This window comes from Corvus brachyrhynchos, unplaced genomic scaffold, assembly GCF_000691975.1.
Source record: "Corvus brachyrhynchos isolate BGI_N302 unplaced genomic scaffold, ASM69197v1 scaffold23, whole genome shotgun sequence".
In the NCBI taxonomy this organism is placed as follows: domain Eukaryota; kingdom Metazoa; phylum Chordata; class Aves; order Passeriformes; family Corvidae; genus Corvus; species Corvus brachyrhynchos.
Window position 1 is genome coordinate 7,363,144 of NW_008238983.1, and position 18,899 is coordinate 7,382,042.

General features: G+C 41.8%; 1 protein-coding gene across 2 annotated transcripts in view; it reads left to right on the top strand.

Moving 5' to 3' along the window:
- Positions 1–18,899, top strand: part of MYO10 (myosin X) — a 64,292-nt gene that overhangs the window by 19,917 nt on the left and 25,476 nt on the right. The window contains exons 1-5 of one of the 2 annotated variants that reach the window (XM_017738740.1): positions 7–134; positions 13,946–14,070; positions 14,217–14,331; positions 17,304–17,410; positions 18,386–18,596. In XM_017738740.1, coding sequence (XP_017594229.1) covers positions 13,946–14,070; positions 14,217–14,331; positions 17,304–17,410; positions 18,386–18,596 — 558 coding nt within the window. In that variant the 5' untranslated portion in view covers positions 7–134. Of the gene's footprint in view, positions 1–6; positions 135–13,945; positions 14,071–14,216; positions 14,332–17,303; positions 17,411–18,385; positions 18,597–18,899 lie in introns of those variants that run through there. The other variant, XM_017738739.1, reaches the window with a different exon arrangement.

Here is an 18,899-nt window from a genome sequence, read left to right on the forward strand (position 1 = left end):
GACTTGAAATACCAGTGAGCTGAAGAAAGCTCTGTTCTGTGTGTGTCTGTGTGTGTGTGTGTGCATAGCTGCAACTGCTAAAGATTCAGTGTTTCACAATGGACGAACGCTGAAGGGGGAAAACATCTTAAGAGGTAAGGGGTTTAATTCATGCAGGTTTTTAAATTATTTTAATCTTGCATACTTGAAGCTGCAGTGGACTTGTAGAAAAAGGATAGAAAGTGCCTGGAGTTTGGCTGAGCAAGCCATACTGGAAATGTTTCTGGGGTTGTATTTTCTTTTAAAGAGGGTAAATGCATGCAGAATCAAGTTTATTAAAAAAAGAACTAAATTTACTGGTCTAATCATATTTTCAAATGCCAGGAGAGCTTTGCTGCCAAGCAGTCTGCTTTAATAAATCACACTTTGTTTGAAAGCTAAAGGGGTGATTGTTAGCAGAGCTGGGAAAAAGTCAGCAGAAGTAGAGCTGTGTGTGCAGAGGGGGAAAGACCTGTGTTGTAGTGATGGGCTGCTTTCTGTTGATCAGACTATAGTGTAGATTCAGGAAAACCAGCTATGAAAAGTTAAGGATTATACTATTCCTGCCATTTATTAAGGCATAAGGCATGTATATTTGCATTGATTACATAGGAAAGCGATACTGGGGACAAGTGTGTTCAGGGTGGGGGGAGTCCAGCAAGGTATCTTCAGAACCCAGAAGTCTAAATTAATTTTGTAGTTTTACTGAAGAAACTTGATGGGGCACATTTGAAACAGTAATTTTTTGCCATAGAAATACAGGAAATGGAATATGCCTGGAAAAAAATTGATTGCGGCAGTAATGGAAAGGACAGCATAGCAGTTGGTATATTTTGAATTTCTTTGCTCTGTCAGCTCTCCCTTCTGCCCCCAATGAAATAACCCTCTAACACAGCAGGTAAAATAGTGCTGTTCACTGCTGATTGTCTTTGCTTCTGAGATCTGCACTTCATGCCTTGCTTTCCCACTTAAGGTGCTTGTCTCTGCAAACATTAGAATTCAGCCACAGGGTAGAAAATTAGGATAAAATTGCTTGAGAGAACCTGTTATGAAGGGAATGGGCTTGATCCTGCATCATTGAAGTCTATGGGAGTTTTATTCTGGTCTCAAGAACTGTAGCCATAGATTTGCCTTGCAAATCTAGATGGAGGATATATGATCTGATAAAGTGCCTATGGGACCAGGAAACAGAGTTGCCATAACTTGTAGCTGTTCTTCTCTCATCGATATTAAAGTATGTCCTTTTAAACTCCAAGTGGTAGCAGTGGTGGTAGGTCAAAATGTAGCTGGTTTTGTTGTGTTCATATTGATGATATGTATTCAAGATTTCTTTTTCTAAATCTGCTTAGTTTCAAAAAAGATAAGATTTATTTTGTTTCTCATTTGTTGGCTTATTCAAAAAAATGTATTTACAACCTGTAACAGAAATGAAAGCATAACAGATAGATAGATAAATTACTGATAGGAATTATCTGAAAGTTAGAGTGCTGTCCCAACTAATCACATATCTTTGTCAAACCTACACTCTGAACACAAAATCTGTGTCAAGAGCAGAAGTTAATGTTGTTTAAGAGTAGAACTTGGATCAGTCACTAAACCTTTTTCTCTTGGACTGTATCTATCTGTTTATGTGCATACATATATATGACTTTTCTTAATTTAGTCACAGGATGCAGCAAACACTTCAGGAGGGAAACCTCACTATGAGGCATTTATAAGGACTAAGTACACTTCAGAACATCTGGTGTCACCTCAGCAGATAAAACATTAAACATGCAATGCTTACTGAAAGCACATCAAAGTGTTTTATGTTTGTTGTCTTACACTCAGAATTTACCATTTCTGGTGGGTTTAGGCAGTTTATAAATCTCAGTAGCAAGGCAGGTTCATTCTTAACGCTGTCCTTAGAAGTCAGGTTGTGGTTTCAGTTGTATGAGGTGGAATGTAGCAGCTGTAAAGTCCGTGTTTGAGGACATCAGCTGAGCCGCACGGGTGGTCAGTCTAACCTACAGGAAGTTTTTGGCTGACACATGGTGAGGTTTGAGGTTGCTGTCGTTGGTTTGTCTCCTCTCCACATTCCCGATGTGTATTCTCTGTTCAGGCAGCAGCAAGCTGGGCAGCTGGTGCTGCTTCCAGGAGCTTTGCTGGGAGGTGATAGCAGCACAGTTCCTCAGGCTTTGTGGGCAGTATTTGTTTTGTTGCTTGGTCCCAAGCACCAGGCAAGCACGCACACTGTTCAGGTCTGTGAAGTTACCAAGAAGCTCATTGCACCGTGTAAATCATTTGGGACACTGGTAAATTTTTTGGTTTGGCAGCCACCTTGGACTGTGGCACACACCCATGAGCATTATACAATATCTAGTGTAGAGAAGGCAAGTTTGTCACCAAACTCACACTGCTATCTTCTATTTCCACTGTTTACATGATGAGATCAATCATGGCATTTTTGAAGCACACTCTCTATAGATCTAGAAATCTTAAAGTATGTGGCAAGTAGGTGCTTTGGAGGGGTCTCCAAACCTTTAGTAGTGAAGCAGAGACAATGCAAATGGTTTGAGAGAAGACATCCACTTTCAGAAAGCCAGATAAATGTCTGTGATACTGGCTGTCTCAAATGAATGGCTGCCCCAGCTTCAGCTTGATGAAGATGAGCTTGTCCACCTGCAGCTTGCCAAACACACCATTTGTGCATATTTAGCCAAAAAAGAAACAGTGACCAGCTTCATCAATTAAAAGTAGTATTTCAAAGGGAGAAATGATGATTTTTATTAGAAGTGGTGTAGCGCTTAAATTAGCTTCAAGGAAGTTTTTAATGTAGGCAAACAATTCACATGTCAAGCAAAATTGCATTTAGGAAAGCTGATTTTATCTCAAGTGTCTCCTTCTGAGTCAAACATTAAGGGTTATGTTGGGTTGTATACTTAAGCCAGCCTCGGAGTTTCTCAGGGAAGAAATGACTGTTCAGCCATCTAGAATTGCCATTTCCCTGTGACCCCTGGCATGTACAACATAGCACCTCTCAAATCAGCCTGGTTCTTACAAGACATGTACATCTCATTGGCCTCAATGAGCTCTAAGCACACATGTAAATGCTTTGCTTAAGTTATTACTGCCAGCATGTAACAGAGCGCCTGGAGCCACAGTACCTCTTGTCACACAGCTGTGAAGAGGAGAGACATTTGTGCAGCTCCCTTATGGTGCTTGCCCAGCCTAAAGTCACAAATCATCTGCATAGAGAAAACAAGACTTGTTACATCCATTGCTTCCAGTTGTGTGTGCTCCATGCAGCTGGCCAGTCTCAGGAGAAAGAGTGCTGGTAGGCAGCAGTGAAAATGCACTTAACTAGTCATGGAGTCTCAACAGTCTTTTTTCATCATGATCAGAAATTATGGAAGAGGGGTGGAAAAAAGCCCACTTCTAGGGCAAGAAGAGCCATATTCTTACTTGAATATGATGCAACAGCTTGTAAGGCCATAAGTAAGGGCAGGTCTTTTCTCCACATGTTCATCTTAAAAATGGATCGAGTCAACCAAATGTGTGGTTCATGTAACTAAGTGAAGGTGGAACAAAACCTTACTGAAACAAAGGGCTGTTGACCAGCATCCATGGCTGTGAATTCTGCAGGCCTGGAGGAGATGAGCAGTGGCATCACAATTAAATCACTCAGAAGGCAGTTGAATGTTAAATTAGTTAGATTCCAATGTACTGTTACCATCTATTATAACTCATTCTTTCTCTTGCTCTTCAGATATGTATTTGTAGATAAATCAGTTAATAGTTACTTCGATAACCATATTGATGTGAAGAAAGTTTATTGCCATTCACTTTGGATAACCCTCCACCATGCTAATAAAGCAAAGTGAATTTACTCTTACTTCACAGTTGTATAGGAATTGGAACAAAAAAGTCATATTAATGCTTGTCAGTGCATAACCTGTCGCAATGAGGTGACAGTGATGGTGTTTTTTCTCTACTGAATGCAATTAGTATCAATGCAGAAGACACAGAATCTTCCTGCTCTTCTGGCCCAAGGTGATGTTGACTCACTGGTGTGTGGCCTCTGTGGCAGCACAGAGAGCTGTGATCCACACAGCTCCTCCATCTTATGTTTATATAAAATATGAAGAAATCAGTAAAGGAGCTTTTTGTTTGACTTATACTGGGCATTTCAGAATTACCAGAAATATCTAATTTGATTTTGATGCGGTTCTCAGAAACATCAAAGAGCTCAAGGATGAGACTTTCCAACGCTCAGTGGGAGGATGGGACAGGACTGTTGTGTTATAACAAAGCTGCCCAATGAGAACCTATTTCTTGCCTTTTCCTGTGAAATTAATGTACAAAAGAATGAACAACTGCCTTCCTTTTCTGCCCCTGCCCTGCAAACATACACATACACACATTTCACTGGTCTTGTCTAGTCAGTTGCAGATCTGCAAAGCAAGTCCTGAGTATGTAATGTAAAAACATATAGGAATACAAGAACAGCAGCTCAGAGGACCAAATTCTAAGAAAAATGCCAAAATTAGACTGACACTTTCTGAGATGTACTGAGATATAACATGTAGTAGTAATTAACAGACCAGTTATATGGGTTGAGCTGGGCTGTTCATGTGGGCCATCACACAATTCTTGCTGTAAGCTAGGTGGGCATCTGTGCTGGTCACAGGAATCTCCATCACTTCTGTAAACTTGAATTTCCCCTCTCTAGACTTAAAATTGGTCTTAAATGCAGTGTTATGGGGTTCCTGATACTTAAAGGAGATCTCCAGACCACACACTGCAAGTCTGCTGCAGCACAGCTCTGGAGCAGCGCCCCGCCCCCAGCACCCGGGGCTCCCTTAGGTTGAAGTGAGCCTTTGGAAATGATCCAAATCAGCCAGAGCCACGTGCAGCCCACTGGGGCATTTTTGGTGCAGAGGGGCTTGCACGCTGGGCACTGTGGCAAGGGCCAGTGCAGGGAGTTGGGAGGCAGAGATGCTCTGGGAGGGCTGGGTAGGAGAGCCCAGAGGCAGCTGTGAATGGAGCCCTGTGCCGGGTGGGAATAATCTGCCCTTTCAGTGCTGCCCGACCTCCGGTGTCCTAGCAACACAAAGCTGCTCGGCTGAATATTTCGTGGCGTTCCTCATTTGCACATGTCAGATACTGGCTGTGATTTAAGCCTGGCTGATTGCCCATTATGGCTTTCGAACAACAGGCTCATTACAGAAAGGAGAGGAGAAAGGGCTACTCGGGAGATAATTTTATAAAACCACGTACTTTTTTTCGGCAGAAGAATGGCTCTGAAACGTTTCCTTGCTTGAGAAAGCACAGAGCAGCAAGTCTGAGCATTACATCAGCCTTGTGCTTTGTAGGCATCTTATATGGAGAGAATGGACTGCGTGCAGGGGCAAAATGCACTAGAGAAGCTGCTGGTGTCCTCAGTATTGAAAAGGGGGTGTGACCAAGTGCTAACTTTTTAACGTTTCTTGAATCTGATTTTGATTTTTGTTTCTGTGAAGTCACTGGCCCTTGGGGCCATACAGTAAGTGAGGACATTCCACATTTAAATCAACTAGAGACAACTGACACTTTTATTATTCTAAATCTTGTAGTTTGCAGAGGTGTGATTCATGATTGTTGTGTCGCACAGCTGGGCAGCACAGGTTAGCTCACAAATGACTAAACTGACTTCTGAAATAGCAGCGTATTTTAAGTATCCTCTTTAAAGCAATGCCTCGAAATGGAAGAATATCGAGATGTAAATGGTATTTGGGCATGGGGTCCTAAAGAGAGAGGATGTGATGAGATCTAGAGAAGCAGCAGGTGGGTGCCCAGGACTGAAGCTGGGAATAAAGTGAGATTTGGATTTAGAATCCTCTTCTACTTTTCTTGTGCTCTAGAGTTGGTGTCCCTTGTCCCTCTGTGGAATGCAGTGGTAGCGCCCTCCACCCGTGAGCTGGAAGTGAGATTCTTCCACCTCCTCCTTTTTACTTAACCTGCACTAGAGAAGAGGAGGCAATAACCCTATATCCTCTCTTCCTCTGCAGGCAGCTGTAGTCTGAAAAAAGGTTGCTCAGTTTTGTGTCACCAGGGAGAGCAAAGAAAATTGTGATAATGTGGAACAAAGTTATCTGTGCTACCATTTGAGGATGTACTGCTGAAATGATCCTGTGTTAGCATTTCAGTGAGAACTGGCTTCTTGGAGGGTTTCATGGGTGAGATTAGTTGTAGTAGCGGTACACCAGCTACTAGAAACACACAGGATTAGGTTCTTACATGGATTGCTCCAAGGTTTTACAGCCATGTCAGGCTTTGGCTGTGCAAGATGAAATTCATCTTAAACATGTTCTCTCAAGTGTTTCCATCCTAGTTTTCTATACTCTGATGAAACTTTGTACCTTTCGGGAATAAGCTTAATACCAAGCACCATTATCTGAAGAAACCATGTTAGAGGGACCATGGTAACACATGTTTTTATTGCTTTCAAGCATTTAGTAGTGTATTTATATCCCCGGCCTGCCAGTAAATTGTCAAATAACAAAAAAATCTTGTAAGGTGTTGATAAAAAAGTCTGGCATGGAGGAGTGACAGTACAGTGGAAAAATTAAAAATTAAAAACAAAAATTATAAAAATAAAAAGGGTGAGGTCTCAGTCTGTGTAAGTTATTTGATGACATGGAGGGTCAGGGTTACTCCCTGCAGCTGGTCTGTGTGTAGCCTCAGCAGATGTGGAGTGGTGTGTGCACAAGTTTTCTTAACCCATAATGAACCATGGTAGTGTTGGTGTTGGTTGTCTTGACATGGGGTTGGTAAGGAAGGGTAGCTGTCCCTGCAATTAGTACTTCACAGCATGTTTCTTCATGGTAGGCCTGTGGCTCAGGCAGTCTGATTGATTTTCTTCAGAAGAAGCCTGCTGACTACTCACAATGTGGGGAGAATGAGGCCAGATTGGGGTTTAGTCTGCAGGGACTGGAAGCTTTAGTGAGGATGACCTCAGATGAAATGGCAACAGATTCCTCACAGGTGGAAAGGAGGGTCCATGAAAAGTTCCAGCTGGGGTCCATGCTGCGAGTCACACCTTCTGTCAGTGTGCTAAGACCCTGCCAGCAAGGCTTCAAACCTTAAATTCCTGTTTCCCAAATGCTTTTAATTGCCTGTCTCACATGGATGGTCCTGCAGTTCTGGGACAAACAGCCCATGGGACTTGCTGTGCATTTCAATGGAGTCCCTGAATAATGTATTCAAACAAGGGCTCACTTCAGCTGAAAGTTTAGGCAATCACAGAGCTCTAAATATGCCCTTAGAAAACTTTGGTATCTCCAGCATTTAAGCCTGTGCCTTTAACAATCTGTTCCTATTCCATTAAATTGTAACCAGTGTGTAAGAAATAGCAGTCATTCTGAGTAGCTAGCATTCCTCTGGGCTCTTATGAGAGAGGCAGCAAATCCTGGCCTCCTTTAGAAGAAATCATGGATACCTTTAAAAAGGAAGGTTCACAAAGAGGCTGTTGTGTATTTACTCAGGGGTAGCATTTAGTCCATACAAACCCATCAAAAAGATTACTCTGAAATGCAAGAGTACAAAGACAATAACTAATAAAAAGTAGATTAAATAGCCCTGCAGTTGTGATTTTATTGTTGTTGATGAAAGCATGAAATCTCAGTGAGCCAGTCTGAATAATTTGAGCATCTTTTCCCCAACAAAGCAGTCAGGAGCTAGTTTCAGCTCTTCTCTTTGCTGAATATAGTCAAGCAGGACCTGAAAAATGACCACAGCATCTTTGTGGATGGATCCAATTCAGCAGTGTCTTGACCAGGTTGAAATCTTTAAGCACTAGTGCAAATGTGTAGCAATGTACAGCCTCATAGCTCTTAAATGGATTGCAGTCTTAAAAATGTCCTTGGGATGCCCTTGCTTGTAAAGTAAGCTGGGTGACAGGCTGAATATAAATACAGAAGCATTTTCACATTCAGTTATTGAGTCTCCTGCTTTGACTGTTTTGGTAGAGTAGAAGACCGCTAAAATTACAGTGCTCCTTGTATTCAGTACTATTTTGAGCACAGGAAACTTTAACCTGTGGCATGAGAGTAGCTAATTTTGCAGTCTGTCTCTTATCTGAAATACCCAGGGCTGGAAGATGAGTGATGCAGGTCAGATGCAGTAACAGGAGTTGAAGTGATCAGCTAATGGTGTAAATGATTGCTGCTGGTAAATGCAGTGCTTTCACTTCAGACCTGCAGACTGTAAAAAGAGCCAGCATGTCATTACCGAGCTTGCAGTGAAATCTGGCATGGAGTTTGCAGCAGAACTTTTCTGAGTTGGAATATACCCATGAGATTGTTGCAATATACCCATGTTCTTTTTCTAGCAAGCTACCACCAGCAGCATCAGTCGTTTTTAAAGGCTTTTTATGGAGTTTTGGGGTGGGTGTGTGGAAAAGGGCCAGGAGAACTTTGGACATGTGAAATGCTTACTGTTATTTTAGGTTTATTCAAATATTCCTTGACTTGCCAGCATCATACAGTAGAAATCCCAAATAAATGTTAGTTGTGGCATGTTCTTTGTTTTTATTGTCCTGTATTTTTATGGTGTTTATCTGGAAACAAGTACTCTGCTACAGTAAGGGAATGCCTTTCAAAACAAAGCAGGTGTCAAACTTGTCTGTGTTTCAACCCAAACCTGTTCCAGTTAGAGCTGGCTGCATGCTGGAGAAAAATGTAGAGGGTTTCTTCCTTTGAAATAGGCTTTTAGTGAGTGGGACCTGATGCTCCAGGTCCGTGGGCAGGACATGCACAGATTTTAATGCTCCTTGTGCTGGAAGCACATCAATTCTGAGGTCAAAAATCTGTTGAATAAACTGTTATTACCAAAGCTGATGGTGCAAATGAGTGAAGAAATGATGGCTAGAAAAGCAGGGGGTGAAATGATTTGTTGTAGGCAGGGGTATGACACACACAGCAGTGCAGCTGCAGTCTCCAGGTTTGACAGGCCTTATCTCTGCCTGTCCTGGTGTCACAGAGCATTTTCCTATTGCGGGCAAGGGCGTTTCCCTTTCACTTCTTTCAGGTTACTGGCTTGAATCCTTGACTCTCAGTACAGGCTGCCAAGCAGTACATTTGGATGAGAATCACTGAGCATAATTTGGTTTAAAAAAGCAAACAATGGGCATGCAGAATTCTTCAAATCAGTTCAGCTAGATTATAAATATTAGAAATAAAATTAGTCACATTTTTCAAACTTATCTGTGAGGAAAGCCTGGTGTTTGTTTTACTTGTGGAGCTGATGACTGAAATCAGAAGACCATGGGGACCGTTTCAGAAACATCTAGCTTAGTAAGTCCTGCTATTTCTGACAAAATATACACATTTATATGTGAAAACTAATTCAAAACCCCCTATAAAACAGAGAACGACTGATCTCTTTTTAATTTCTGATTATTTTCTCCAGAGTAAAACTGAGGATTTAATTTTTGGAGTAAAAGAGCAGATATAAAGAAACTAAGACATTGGGAAAAGTTAACTGGTGTTTTAAATCAAAAAATTACTTTTTTACATCTTCTTATCTGTTTCATCTTTTCTTTCTCTGCATGTATCTTCCACAAAAGGCTTTTCTAAGCCAGGAAAATCAACACTTTTGAGACACAGTAGCAAAGCTGACATAGTTCTGCTCAAGTTCTTACAGAGAAATCTAGAAACAGGGGAGTGGGATTTTTTCACTTTCTCCTCTCACCCCCACCCCTCTGGCTAGTCTCTCTGTGAACTCCCTCCTGCCTAGATAAAGTCTGTGAGGCTGCTGCAATTCATCATTATTGTGCCTGTACTCTGGTAAGGCAGCCAGGAGTTCAGGGAGGAAGAAGGATTTCCACAGGATGAAGTCAGGTATCCTCTGTGTTTCAGCAGGTGATTGATTTGCACAGAATGAAAGTGTTGTGTTCTCTGTGTTATCCAGACCTTGGAGTCTTCACTAAGGGTGCTGTCCGAGGAAAGGGGATGGTGTTTTTTCTTAAAGCTCAGTCAGGCTGTAATCTACAGAACTATTTTATCATTAAAATTATGTGTAGGTGTTAGATGTCTGTCGTAATGGCTGCTTCTAATTGTGATTTCAGGCAGAAGCTTTGCCCTTTAGGAGACTGACTACAGATCAGAGCAAGCATTTAGCAGCTTAAGGAACCAAAGTCTCGCCAGCAGAGACTCCAGGTCATATTAAAGTCTTGGCTTTGGTGCTGTCTGGCGCAAATTCAGTGGGGACTTTTGGATCCAGGAAATAATGAATTACAAGTTGTGTCTGCACCGCAAAAATAAAGCACCCTTATCATGTGGAACAGACCTGGCTTGTAGCTATTAATTTCACATTGATATTGCTCAGTGCCCTAATATGACTTGACTGATGTGATTCTAGCTGTTGTCCGGTGGTTTTGTGTGCTGGAGTGGTTCAGTGCCGCCATTTCGTGATAAAAGTGAAATATCTATTGAAAATTTAGTTGATTGTATCTCAGAGACAATTTTGGAAGCTATCTGTTGACCTCTACTGTTGCCTTATCTTTTGTAAATTTGATCTTACTTTTCAGGAGTCTTAGTTTTAGGAATTCTTTCAAATTTTTACTGTGGAAGATGTATTGTTTTAAAATCAGTTATGGTTCTGTTGTCTATCTGAAATTTTCCTAGAAAATACAATTGCTTCCCAAGTGTTCATTTGTGAAACAAGTCAAGCTTTAACAGCAATACTGGTAGAAATTTAGCAGACCCCAGAGATGAGTCCTGTCCTGTATTACTTTGGTATCAATCGAAAAGTTAGCTTGCTTACCTCAGGAAGTCTGAAGGAGCACCAGTAAAGAGGGAAGGCTCATCCAGCTGCACAGATAACCCTTTGCCTGGAGATTTGATACTGTTGAAGGTTTAACTCATTGCTGCTGTTAGGGTGGAGATGGTTGTCATTCTCTCTTAGAGGGTCTGCAGTTCAGTAGTGGGATATGTGCAGTTCTTGCACTCTGGTTGATTTTTTTTAATTGTGAGGAGTCCTGCTGGAAGTTATGCTTAAGGTTATCCCTGCCGGCAAATGTTTATGTGATTGAGGCTGAAATCCTCTTCCTCCACAGAGTAAAACCACCTGAGGCAGTAATACCACCCTGTGTATGGTGGATATGCTGGATGCTGTGGTGGTTTGCATGGGACTGCACTTGTTGCTTCTGGTCGGTTTGTTTTTATTAGATGTGGGAAACCCTGTGCGCATCTTTGGCATTTAGGGTTTCAGCTCCCTCTTTGACCAGCAGCAGCTCTTTTCCACAGTGAGGACTGAAAAGCTGCTGTGGTGGGGGTTCAGTCAAAAACCCCAAAGCAATGGTGACGGAGGGGGTATCTTTTAGTATTTCATATTGAGAAGCATAACTGATGAGTCCAGCACATCTCTTACCACCAACCCTCAGTTTGCTCGAAGCAGCCGTACTTGTTGCAGATGTAATTCCATTGATATGCCAGGAGGATTTGACGCTTCAATTTAATGTCTCATGTGTCTGTGAGTAATTAAAAATAGCGAGTAATGTAAAGTGATGGAGTGATTGAAGTATGTGATTAAAGTTGCAATGGTCTCTGTGTTGTCCTGTGTTGATACCGTACTAACGTCTCTTGCAATGTTTCATGCTTTTTTTAAAAAATGCCGGTGTTTGAAGTTAGGTGTGAAGTCTGTGTGACAATCCTACCTTCTGGTGACAGAGCAGGGCTGTTGCAAACTTTTGTAGTTGCAGGGAAAATGTTACCAAAATGTTGCTTCTTCCTCTGTGTTTCAAGTTTTTTAAAACAGTAACATGAGCTTTCAAGCCAGGCGTGGTGCTGACTTTTGACTTAAGTGCCCGGAGGTGGCAATAAAAGGGTTAGATGGTACAGCAACCATCTGTCTCTCAAAGCAAGAGCTACTCCCTTGCAGAGGGAGAGGCTGCCTAGTGAGAGAGACATCTGTCATGTCACTGGCATTTCGCCTGGCTGTGGTGTATCCCCACTCCCATCCATGCATCTGCCTCCCCTTCTCAACACACCAAAAATGCTGCTGTGTTTGCAAGTCTTGTGAAAAATGCCACCTTTTGAGCCAGCAAGTTTGGGTGGGGTAAAAGGACTAAAAATAATTTTAGTGTTAAAGAAAAAAGAAGAGCTGTGTGTGCTTGTGGCAAGCATCATCCTTGAGTAATACGGGGTGAAAAGCGAAAGCTTTTCCTTACAACTTTTGTGTGTACGTCTGTGTCCATTCCTTGCCTTTCCCATCGGGCATCATCAGCCACCTGCACAGAAGGAGGCAGGCAGGTGTGTGCATGGACATGCAAAGGGCAGCTTTGCCAGGCTGGTTCCCTGACACTTGGATGCCATACAGTGGGCACGTACAGGAAGCCCTGTTGGCAATACGAGCCGTGACAATGTCGATATCCTCACTGAAAGCAGTCATGCTGCGTGTTCTCTGAAATACAGGGATTTTACTCACGGTGGCCAAATCCAAATGAAACTCATTGTTGAGAAAGATGAGTTTGTTCTCACCTTTCACAGAGGTGTTTTCTCCCTCTGGTGTCACCACTAGCACACAGTGTTTTGTTTTGGTTTGTGAGTAAAGGCACTGATGGAAAAGGTTGTACTGGATAGTTAAAATGAACTTCTGAGTCTGTGCTTTCCTGAAGGTACTTTTTATAAAAAGTTAAAATATGGGGGTGTAATTTATTTAAGTTGAATTTATTTGTCAAGTTAAAATTTGGAGGAGTAATTTGTTTGCTAAGTTGAACAAGAGGCATGATTAAAGCCAGTTAATAAATGCCAAGACAGTCGTCTGATTGACAGTTTCCCAGGGCTTGATCTTGCTGTCATTTCTGTCAGCTGAAGAACTTCAGATCTTAATGTGAACCATTGACTGTATCTGTGAGATCCCACTCCTGAACTTCTTCTTGCAAAATACTAAACACTACTCCAGCTCTGCAAATGGCTGCAGGGGAGGGTCAGCTGATGGGTTAAAGTGGATGATGATAATTCATGCTGATGAATTAAATGGGTGTTTGCATGTGGTGGCATTTCCGTATGGGGGTTGCCTGTGTTTTGCCATGCAGCAATTAGTGCTATCTTGAGCAGCTTTGCATGGCTCTGTCTGGGTTACCTCAAACCGTGGGGAAAACACAGGTGACTTGGGGGTTTCTCAGATGGGATGAGAGCATTCCTGAGGCTCCCAATGGCAGAACCATACTGATCAGTATTCACAGGTTTTCACAACTGAGTGGCTGTGGGGTTTATCTGTTTTCAAAATGGAAAACAATGCTGGAAGAACTTCAGGCAAACTGAGGGAAACTTCAGATAAGCAGGGTGGGGTTCTGTTTACAGAAGAGAATAGTTCTACTGTTCAGAATAGCAGTAAATGGAAACTCTTTTAAATACAACTTATTTAAGATTTGAGGTACCACTGGCAAACTTTCATCGCTATCCATAACAGATAATTGTCAGTACACTAAAAACTGAATATTATCTGTCCTTCTGGTTTTGTTTTTTATTAAATCCATATCAAACCAATGCATTTATGTATCTTCAACATTTGGAATCATCTACAGGGACTTTAAATTCAATTGCTGAAGAAGCAAAATAGTCGAGCTTATAGCTGTTGACCTGTTAGCTGCCTGTGCTTCTTTCTGTTGTTTCTTCCTGCACAGCAATGGCCTGCAAATATACATGAAATGGAAAGAGACAGTTGATTAGATTAAATGGTTATAAATGCTCTGTCTATGGGAATGATATTCTGTAATTACCCTGTGATTTCCATTCTGAAGATATTTTTATATGCTCAGAACTGCTAGTATCCTTTAAGACATTGTGTAGCCAGTTATTAGCCTTTGTGCATTTCAGATTCATACAACGTGCCCTTTCTTTATTTCCCCTGACATCTCTAACCATTGCTATTAAAATTGTTGTTTTGTACCTGCTCATTTCAGATGCCAGACCAGTTTGATCAGACAGTGGTGCTTAATCAGCTGCGCTATTCTGGGATGTTGGAGACAGTCAGGATTCGGAGGGCTGGTTTCCCAGTCCGGAGGCCCTTTCAAGACTTTTATAAAAGGTAAACACACTGACTTGTGGACTTCAAATGGAAGTCACAGGTACAAGTCAATATTCCTGTGTCGAGGAATAGAAGTAAAAATAATCATGTGGCAAAAATAGAACTTAATTTCTTAAGTGAAGCAATAAATACTTTTTGGTTGCCAGGTATAAAGTCCTCATGAGAAACTTAACTCTCCCTGAAGATTTAAATGAGAAATGTGCCGTCCTACTTCGTCTGTATGACAACACAAGCACTGAATGGCAGCTTGGTAAAAATAAGGTAAAATAACCTGAATGTGCAAATTGTGGTGCTGATGCATGTACAAAGCTGAGGGGACAGGATTTAGACTGCACAGCTGCAGAGATGTAGTTCTAATGGCAATTATTTCTGGCCTTAAAAGAAGCTGTGCATGCCTGTTGGTGCTCTTGAAACTCTTATAGCAACAATTAATGGTTGTGCTGAGCAATTTGCTATGTAAGGGACTTAGAAACTGACTGGTGATTTCAGTCACAGAGAAAGGGTCCACCTGAATTTTCTGTCACTGCTCACAATTGGCAGCACTGGTGAGGGTATGAACTTAAAATGTGGTATTTGGATTTTTTCATTTTTAGAAGTATGGAGCATCTGGGGTAACACTTTTGTTCTGCAGGGAGCTCCACTCATACTGGTAAACCGACCTAACCAATACTTCTTCAGTGGCAGAAATCAGGGAGAAGAATTTTAGCCAGTATTCATGTGGCAGAATTGAGCTCCAAGTGTGTTTGCCATCCTAGTGTGAGTCTTTTCCAGAGGTATATTAGGCCTTGATATGTGTTCTACCAGACAACCTGAGCTTTGCCCACGGTGTTTTTTTTCTTAAAAAAAAAAAATCTAATTATTTTAGAATAAATTAAAGAATCAAATTTTAACTTGAGAAATAAAACAATCCAGGTGTTTTTGTGTGCTCATTTTGCAAGTTTGATTGTAGACAACAGCTTGCAATTTGTGCTCTTGGATTTCAGCAAATGATGTGAAAGCGTTGCAGACTCGGGAGAAGATTCCCCATTTCACGATTTGAGATTTCCTAAATATTAAAAACATTTTAAAAAACTTTTTAGTGCCATAAGGTAGCAAAAATATTTTGTAAAATCTGATTGATTTCTGTAGGAAATGCTCCTCCTCTCACCCTATTCTCCCCACAGCTGGATGGTTTGGAAGGGTTTCTTCCATTCCTCTGTATGCTTAAGGGGTCTTAGATTTGTATTGGGAAAGTTGTTTTAATCATTTTACAGTTGCTGTAAGAAAGAAGAAAGAATCTGAAATACTCTGATGGCAATTGATGCCATCTTCCATCCCATTTTTGTATCCAAAGGCTTGGACCTTGGAGAGTGCTTTAGCATCTTAGGGATGTATGTTTATCAGAAATTGTTTTAATCAACTGCTCATCAGGACCTTGGCAGGAGCCAGAGCTCTGTTTTAACTTCCCTTACTGTGGCCTGGGCTCATCCTCCCCCAGGAGCTGCCTGCGCATTTGTGAGACTTCAGAAACAGGAGAAGAGCACAAGAGGACACTGGTTTCAGACTGAACATGGGATGAGGCACTATCCTGCCCCTATATTATTTAAAAGGGATGATAATGACATTGCAATGATTTGGCTTCAGTGTGATTTTTTTTTCTTGTCTTTTACATCTCAAGCTGCAATGCGCCTGGTCAGGAAAAGGCATTAGCCTGAGCTTAACATCCATTTTTGTTCCAGAAGTAGCTGAACCCTTTTCTGAAGAATTTTGTTGTGTTTTTGAAAGCCTGTGTGCAGAGCAAAGAAAAATTGCCCACTGAGTGAAAGGAAAGGCTTTTTCCATGAGGGAAAACTTCATATAGAAAGAGCTGCCCAGTGCAGCTTGGACACTGGGACCTTGAAACTTTCTGTGGGACTTTTTCTGTTCCCGTTTCTTGGGTAATTCATGCTAGAGAGTCTCTTTCTAGCTTTGTTCAAAACTCACAACTGTGCCTGTCCTTGAGTGTGCTTTGAGAGTGCTGCTTTGGCTTTGATGATGGGCTTTTTTTTCACTTAAACTCAGAGGAAAAACCAGCTGCTTTTGCATTTAAACACCCCTAAAAGTCCACTGGGGTTGGTTTTTTTGGGGTGGAGGGGAGGGGCAAGGGGGTTGCTGGATTTTTTGGCTGGTTTTTTGGGTTTTTTTTTCACAGCAAGAGAAAGCACCACTCAGCAGAGCCCACCCTGTCCCTGAGCTTTCTCATGGCTGTGTTGTGGTGTGCAGCCTGGCTCTCATCCCACATAATCAAAGTGTCACTGAACTGGCTATTTCCAGCTGCCCATGTGTTAGGCAGCAGCATGCCAGGCTGTTGTCACCTATAGCTGACACCAGCATACTTGGCCTTTAAAAAAGAAAAGTTGAGAAGAGCTGGAAAAAGTGCTGACAGCAGATAGCTCACCAGCATGTGAGTGTGTGGCAAAGAGCAGATGTCAAGGCAGGTGGAAGAGGGAAGCTGCCTCCCTCATGCCCCTGCTTGACTGGAGAAGCAGTTTTACTCATTTAAGGCAAAATAGGCCATGTTAGCTCAGTTTATGTCAATGCCATGTGCTAAAGCTGCCTCTGAAAGGCACTTAGGCAGTGCAGGTGAATGATGCAGGTTAGTGCTTGGAAGAGAGCCTGGGAAGCATTCTGTCTGTGAGAGGATGGCTGGCTGTGCTGGGGTGTCTGGCCCTGGCAGCCCTCTCCATGTAATGGCAGAAAAACACAGTGAGTCGATGTGAACATGAAGGCACTCTCATTTCTGCTTACTTCTGCAGTGCTGCAGCAATGTCCTTGGAAGCAGCAAGCTTTGTAAGGGGTTGTGGAGCTTGATGTGACTGTGAAAAAAGTTAATTATTGGGGTGGTATTTCTGCCCCTCTGATTGGAAAGTTCATGTGTAGTCCTGCACCTTCTTTGGTCTGTGTTATTCTGGTGGGAAAGGCTGTTTAATGAATCCAGTAATTATGTTGCATTTGGAAAAACCCTGCTCCTAATTAAAAGTTGAATAGAGTAATCTAACTCTTCCCACTGAAATCCAGAGCTAGAGGATCATCTGCAGGGGTTTTCTTTTAGGAGGACTACATTTTGTGGTTCTCTTTTCTGCTGAGGAAATAGTACATTTTTCTCTGCATTCAAAGCTGAGGCTTGCTGCTTGGAATGACATTGGTAGCACCCTGGCTCTCCTTCAAATACGATGCTCACCAAAATTTGTTAAGCCAGAAGTTTTCTTCTGTAGGTGTTTCTCCGGGAGTCCTTGGAACACAAGTTGGAGAAACAGCGAGAAGTGGAAGTTACCAAGGCAGCAATGATTATCCGAGCACACATCTTAGGTTATGCAGCCCGGTAAGTGACTAGATGAGAATATTAATAGTAAGGATTTGAAATAAATGGATGAGTTGTCAAGAAGTTAAATCCTTCTGACACAATTCTCAACTTTTCTTAGGGGCCAGGCGTTCAAATCCTGTAAGTGGCCTTTGAAAATAGCAGCTGAAAATACCCATGAATAACACAAAGTCTGAATTGTTTTAATATAATGAATTGGACAGTACAGAAATTTGGAGGTCAGCCAGTATCCATCTGATTGTATCATGGCATGTAGCATGGTAGGAACTCTAGCTGGATGGCACCTAGTGGGGCTGCTGCCCCAAGTTACCAGCTGAGATCCTGATTTATCTTTGCTTTCTCATGGTAAGAAAACAGAAGGAAAATAAAACTAATCCATTTGGTTCTTGGAGAACCAAGACATTATGTTACTGATTAATGTTTCACTTGTTTACCTGGCTTCATGCATTATCTGTTAGGTGGACTTGTTCATCCCCTCTGTTTATTTCTCTGCTTTTTCTACAAGTCAGTTGAGGACAGTTTAAGGAAGCTTGTTTGCATAATGAGGTAATTTCTTTTCATGTGCATATTAGTCCTGTTCTTACCAGTATGTTACTTAAAAACTATATCCCTTTTTTAATGACACCTGTCCTGCTATCTATGGTCTTTCTTTTCAGAGATGTGGGATGACTGTGTTGATGATATGTGATGATATGTGTTTTTTCTCTGCATGTGCACACACACAGAGAACTGTCTTTTTAGCATCTCCTTGGCAGGGGCATAAGAACATGTAAGACGTGCATTTCTTTAATGAAGACACACACAGTGCTGTCAAGAAATGAGAGAATCTTGCTTCTCAATGGGAGAAGAAAGTGAGGAACAGTGGGGAAACTATCTCAGAGCTATAATTATCATGGGCTCGTTATTGCAGGTCACCACGGCAAGATCCCTCACAACTGTTTCATTAGAAATTTGCTTCTTTTTTTCTCCCCTCAGAAAACGGTATAGAAAGGTTCTCTACTGTGTGGTTGTGATACAGAAGAACTACAGAGCATTCAGTGGTAGGAAGGAGTTCCTGTGCCTGAAGAAAGCAGCCATGGTCCTCCAGAAGCAGTGGCGAGGCCAGCTTGCTCGGCGTCTTTACAGGGAGCGACTGGAGGAGAAGCGGAGACAAGAGGAGGAAAGAAGAAAAGAGGAGGAAGAAAGGTGCAGTCTCTGTCTTATATCACTCTCCTGCATGTGCCATATTAGGTTTTGGTCTGAAAGCCTTTATTTCAGGCTATTCTTGAACAAGTGATTTTAGAAACCTTGCTGATTTTGCTGAAAGACGCACGTAGCTATCATGGTAGTTTCATATTCACAAACATATTCGTGGTGATCTTATTTTTGGCTGTCTTTTCCAGGTGGCAGATGATCTCTGTAAGCTGAGCTATTGCCCTAGCAAAGGAATGTGATGAGCTTATGTTGAGCTTAATTGACTGACTTCTTTTCTTCACTCACTTTTAGGGAA